Genomic DNA, 6,298 nt, shown 5'->3' on the forward strand with positions numbered 1-6,298 from the left:
ACTGTTTAGAAATAACTCTAAGAACAGTTTTTATATTTTATTTTCACATTGAAAATTAGTCAGATTTGCTTCAGCTTCAAAGAGTGTGTTTACGTAAAATTAAATAAGCACTGGTAGTGAGCTGCACTTTTTTTTCTAAACAGGAAAAAGGTTAAAAACCTTCCCTTAATCCAACAATATTCAATTGCTACTGCCTCATTTCTCTGCTCTTTTGTCACAATAAAACTAGAAAATTATCTATATTCATTGACTCCACTTCCGATATTCTCATTTTCTTAACTTCTCTCTTATCTTATTCAGAATAAAATCCAAAGGCCTCCCAACTGGGTCTCTGACATCCTCTCCTACCACTCTCCCCTCACTCAGCTCCTGCCACACTGGCCTCCTGGCTGTGCCTCCTACTGATTTCCACACTAGGGATCATTCCAAACGCTATGTATCAATTCTTTCTTTGGTTAAAAGTCTTCATTTCAACACAATGAACAGATCTCATTGAAGTGGTTACTCTCCTAAGGAACCTCATTGAGACGGCCTATTTTCTTACCTTAACTGGAGAACGTGTCATCATCTCCCCAGATCCTCTCGGGAATATTCGAGCTTGGGCAATCATTTCCAACACACTAGTCTTTCCAGCACTCTGATCTCCAACCACAACAACCTTCCCACAAAACGAAGAACACTTACTCATATTTTTCTGATACCAAATTAAAATTTAAACCTATTTGTAATGCTGCTCTGAGGTTTTTTTAGTCTTTTAAAATTTGTACAGGTGAAAAAAATGTTTTAAAATCCGTAAAAAAAAGATTGATACAAGTATGCACATGGAAAATAGGAACAGCAGAACAGTAACTAGATCCACTATTTACAGCCTAATTTTATTTTAAAAACTTGTGCTAATTTAAACCACTGTTTCTAAACCCAGGTTGTTAACCTTCCATAAGTCTTTTCCATAGCTAGTTTACTCTTTACAAACACATTTTCAATTCTATAAGGTTAAATTTCACGCATATGGCTAATTTAATCCACTGTTCAGTATTTATTACAAATATTATGACTATATAACACAAATATCTTCCTTCATAACACATATAGTAACTCATAAAGTACTTATATTTATTAATATTTATAATGAACTAAAATAGTCAAATAATACTGCTTAAAACATTACTTGGAACATGTAAGATTATATCAAAAATATAAATGCCTACCTCCAGTATGTATATATGTGTATGTGTACATATATACACATAATTTTTAAGAAGCTAAGCTGCTTCTTTTTTTGCTAATTGGCAAGTTCACTATCAATTTTTCACATACCCGTGGTAGATGATCTTGTGTATTATAACTGGCATCATAATCAGAGAGAACATCAAGAACTTCAGAATACATGTCAATCAAAGATTTCTGTAAAAATTTTAAAAAATTATAATATAAAACAGTGAAAGTACAGAAAAAACACAACAGATGTGTCAAGAGAAAAAAATGATAAATTCAAATTGAAATTTCCATAATCATTGTATTGATTTCTCAAATTACATAAATACATCCTCATAGTAAAAACTAAAATAGTACAGATTAAAAGTCCATTTATCATTCAGTTTATTTTATTTAGATACAATGATTTAATAAAGTTAATTAATTCAGGATTTCCTAACATTCTCATTAAATAAGATGGAAATTATTACTTAATACTGATGAGCTAATACTGAATGCAAGGAAAGACCATTAGCACCAAAAAGCAAAATAAGGTGGTCAGGTAACCAACTGACAATGACATTATTCTTTGCTAAGTTTGAGACATGCATGAGAGAGAAAGAGGGGAGAGGATAGAGAGCACGTGCAAGCAAACATCTGAATAAAGGATAAACCAGGAAGACTGCTAAACCAGTAAGAGTGGTTAAGTATCCACTGACAACTGGGCAGGCTGAAATACGAGTGTAGCAAGGGCAAATATCCTGTATCGTTTCTTGCTGTAGAATCAGAATAGAACGTGGTGCCTTGTATTGCACGTAACAAGCTTCACGTAATTATTTGATGAATGAATGAACAACAACAAAAAAAACAGGCCTAAAAAAATGGGTACCATCAAGCATTTAAACATTATGGATAAGTTTCAATGCTAAGGCAGGAGCAAAATGATGGCTTAAGGTTCCTTTCATTTCTTAATCCCTAAAAAAATTAAATGGCAAGCAATTGCCAACCCACCCACCCAAAAATAAACAAAAAATGTTCATTGCCACTGCATTTTGAGAGAAAATACTGTTTTTGAGGTAAACTCAACATATATTAGCACTTGGAAATGACTTTTCTCAGTTCTAAGTGCCACTTGTAAACAGTCATGTTATCGATCTGTTTTGTGCAGTCATGATTTAGAGTCAAAGCTGCTAATGCATGTTTGTTAAGCTAGAACTATAATATTATCTTTGTACCGTGACTACAGAATGTATATGCCATGATTTACTGCAGTTTTGCTATAAACCCTGCTTACTTATATGAGATTTAAGTTAAACAATTGTTTCAATTCAATTTAGCACATATGGCTTAGTTTGGTGGGGAATAGTAAGACTCAATTTATTGATGAATAAGTTCACCAATGTGCTGATGGTAACAATACCAGCACATACTTTTTCAAAAATTCTTTAAAATGGCTAAGAAAGCTCTCCTTAGAAGAAAAGTGTTAATTTTTTAAAAACTGAAGAAAGTGGTCTAATCATTCACTGGCATACAAGTAAAGCAATGATGATAAGTCACTTACATGTCAATCAATTAACAATTCTGATTTTATATAAAATTTTATGTAAAAGTTAAACCTAGAGATAAACTAGATATTTCAGAAAAATAAACCAATTCACATGAAATAACTCTTAAAAGTGTAAAGATTTTATGGGCATAGTATAAAACAAGCATTTGGAGACTACAACTTTTAAAATGTGTTAATATAGGAAGAGATCTTCCATCCTCCAAGGACATTAGGTTAGAAAGAAAAGGATGACAGCATACTTTACAGCTCCTTAAAACCTGGTACTGATGAACACACAATGCTAAGCAGTAAAGTTTTGAGAATAAACAAGATAAACTTAGAATACCTTAAGCTTTCTATGATGAATGCCTTTGTCATCTTTCTGCAATACTAATTTTCTCAATTCTTTGTTCTCCTTTTCTAATCGTTCCAAGATTCTCTGATACTTTAACTGCAACAAAATAATAAGTGTAACTATATAAGAAAAAGATGGGTTATCAAATAGTATGAAGTCTAAATTAAAATCTTCCAAAATATGGAAGTCATATCTCCTATTTAAAATGTATTACATTTTAAAAGCATCTATGAAAACATTGGGAATAAAATAAACAATGATTATTATCTCTTACAAAAAGTGGAAATAATAGTAATTTTCTATCATAATTAAGAATTTCATTTGGAAAACTCCTTGCTACTCACAATGAAAAAATAATTCTGAAATACTAAAAATGTAAGAATTTAAACAAGCAGTTCTTAAGTACATTCTAGAAGGGAATATTTCCTATTATACCAAAATTTTAAGTCTTCACATTACAGGGCCATTTGACAAAAATTCAAATTCTTCCCTTTCTTCGCATTACTTTATGTTTTAATTAAGATGCTATAAAATAATAATAGCTAGCAGTACCCAAGCATGCATTATGTGACAGACTCCTTAGTAAGTGTTGCAAATGCATTAACTCCCTTAGCCTTCACAAAAACCCCATAAAGCAGGAATTACACAGACTAGGAATAAAGAGCAAGGAATATCTGACAGCCTGCCCAAGGTCACCTAGTAGAGAAGCAGGGTTGTGAATAGAGGTCTGTCAGAGGCTCAAACTCTTCTATGTTTTGTTGTGTTTCCGTGTCCAGAGATAATATATTAATATTTAAAAGAATGATATAGGCTGAGCGCAGAGGCTCACGCCTGTAATCCCAGCACTTTGGGAGGCCAAGGTGGGCAGATAACAAGGCCAAGAGATCGAGACCATCCTGGATAACATGGTAAAACCCTGTCTCTACTAAAAATACAAAAATTAGCTGGGCATCGTGGCGGGCGCCTGTAGTCCCAGCTACTCAGGAAGCTAAGGCAGGAGAATCGCTAACCCAGGAGGCAGAGGTTGCAGTGACTCAAGATTGCACCACTGCATTCCAGCCTGGCAAAGACAAAAAAAGCTGGGAAGACCAATTAGAAAGGATCAAATTTATTTGAGAAGGAAAATGTGTAGTCAAGCAACTATTTGACACACACACACAAAATAATGATATAAAAACAATTTTAAAGAAAACTAGTATGTCTAAACAGGTTTTTTTTTTTGGTCAAGTAGTTGCTTGGCTACACATTTTCCTTCTCAAATAAATCTGATCCTTTCTAATTTGTCTTCCCAGCTTTTATTTCTTCTCAAAACATTAACAATACAGAGAAAGCTATTAAAAATAACCCCTTCCTACAAACAGCAGAATGTTTATGTCCAACTTATAATATCATACCTTTTACAATAGAAAATATTCCTTACACTTTTTTTAGTTTATTGGAATCTTTCAAGAACAAAGTAAGTAACAGGAAATCATGGTTCTATCCTTACAGAAAGTCCAACTCAAGCCAAATTAAGAGAACGCATACATAATTGAACACATACATAGTATGAGACAGAACTACTGGCTAGACTCTAGTATGAACATATTTTTACATAAACTTATTCATTTATATTTAGTAATAGTATATATAACAACATTGTGGTAGTACCTAAGGATTAGATCTGTGTTGTTTAATATGGCAACTACTAGCCACATGTAGTTATCAAGCACCTGAAATGTGGCTGGTCTGGAGTGAGATTGTGCTGTAAGTGTAAAACACCTCATTAATATTTTTTATACTGATCACATGTTGAAATGATACTATCTGGGATAGACTAGGCTAAATATATTATTAAAACTAATTCCACGTTTCTTTTTTACCATTTTTTAATGTAAAAATTAAAAATTACGCAGGTGGCTTACATATTTCTATTGGATATCATTGATACAGAAAACCCAGTGAATTCTCCATAGTACAGCCTATCAGTGCCTAGTGGCTGACAATTACAGCTGCACAAATTGAAGGGTTTATATCAAGGGATATATAAGAGGGTTGAATTTCCACTGACTCATTTCTTTGTAAACACAAATCAATTTTGGGGTCTACATTTTCTGGGGATGGAAACATTCTTTGGTACAGAAGCCAATCTGTAGCCATCCTGAAGAGATGTGCTATTTGGCCGTCTCTCAAAGCTCTAGAACAGTAATTCTCAAACTTTAGAATGCATCAGAATTACCTTGAGGGCTTTTAAAAACGGATTGCTGGGTTTCACTCCCAGAGTTTCTGATTCTTCAGTAGGTATGGGACGGGGTCAAGAATGTGCATTTCTAATGTGCTCCAGAGGCTGTGCTTTGTGACCAATGATTCTTACCCCTGGTTGCAGACTGGGATCGCCTGGCTAGGAAGCCTTAAAAACATAGATATAGCGCCACTCAGAGCACAGTTGAGTCTAGTGTACAGTGAGGTTTGAGACTCAATAAATAGATACCAAAGAAACCTGTGACTCAAAATACACTACAGATTGATTATCCCTAATTCAAAAATCTGAAATCCAAAATATGCTGGCCCCAAGCATTTCAGATAAGAGATACTCAACTTGTACTTGTTCCACTTTTTCACAAAAAAGAGATCCAAGATTAACTCTTTTTCTTTTTTTCTTTTTCTTCCAGACAGGGTCTTGCTCTGTTGGCCAGGGAGCAATTATGGCTCACAGTAGCCTTGACCTCCTGGGGCTCAAGTGACCCTCCCACCTTAGCCTCCCAGTTGCTAGGACTACAGGCACAAACCACACACCTGGCTAATTTTTAAAAAATTTTTTGTAGATACGGGGTTTCTCTGGGTTGCCCAAGCTGGTCTCAAACTCCTGGGCTCAAGCAATCCTCTTGCCTCAGTCTCCCAAAGTGCTAGGATTACAGGCATGAGCCACCATGCCCAGCTGACAGTAACTCTTTGAACTTTAAAAACTAAGTTAATTAATGCATGTCAGTGTTACTTACATAGAAAAACTGATGATTGAGTGATAGGGCAAATTTTTTTTTTTTTTTTTTTTAAGATGGAGTCTCGCTCTGTCGCCCAGGCTGGAGTGCAGTGGTGCCATCTGCGCACACTGCAAGCTCCGCCTCCTGGGTTCACACCATTGTCCTGCCTCAGCCTCCCGAGTAGCTGGGACTACAGGTGCCCACCACCATGCCTGGCTAATTTTTTGTATTTTTAGTAGAGAC

General features: G+C 34.8%; 1 protein-coding gene across 9 annotated transcripts in view; it reads right to left on the reverse strand.

Moving 5' to 3' along the window:
- OPA1 (optic atrophy 1 (autosomal dominant)) overlaps positions 1-6,298 on the reverse strand; it is a 96,777-nt gene that overhangs the window by 59,881 nt on the left and 30,598 nt on the right. For all 9 annotated transcript variants that reach the window (XM_011961224.1, XM_011961220.1, XM_011961223.1 and 6 more), the window contains 3 exons: positions 3,087-3,191; positions 1,318-1,404; positions 545-658 (listed from right to left, as the gene is read on the reverse strand). In XM_011961224.1, the coding sequence (XP_011816614.1) occupies positions 545-658; positions 1,318-1,404; positions 3,087-3,191 (306 nt within the window). The remainder of the gene's footprint in view (positions 1-544; positions 659-1,317; positions 1,405-3,086; positions 3,192-6,298) is intronic.

The sequence above is a fragment of the Colobus angolensis genome, unplaced genomic scaffold, assembly GCF_000951035.1.
Source record: "Colobus angolensis palliatus isolate OR3802 unplaced genomic scaffold, Cang.pa_1.0 Scaffold54, whole genome shotgun sequence".
NCBI classification, from domain to species: Eukaryota; Metazoa; Chordata; class Mammalia; order Primates; family Cercopithecidae; genus Colobus; species Colobus angolensis.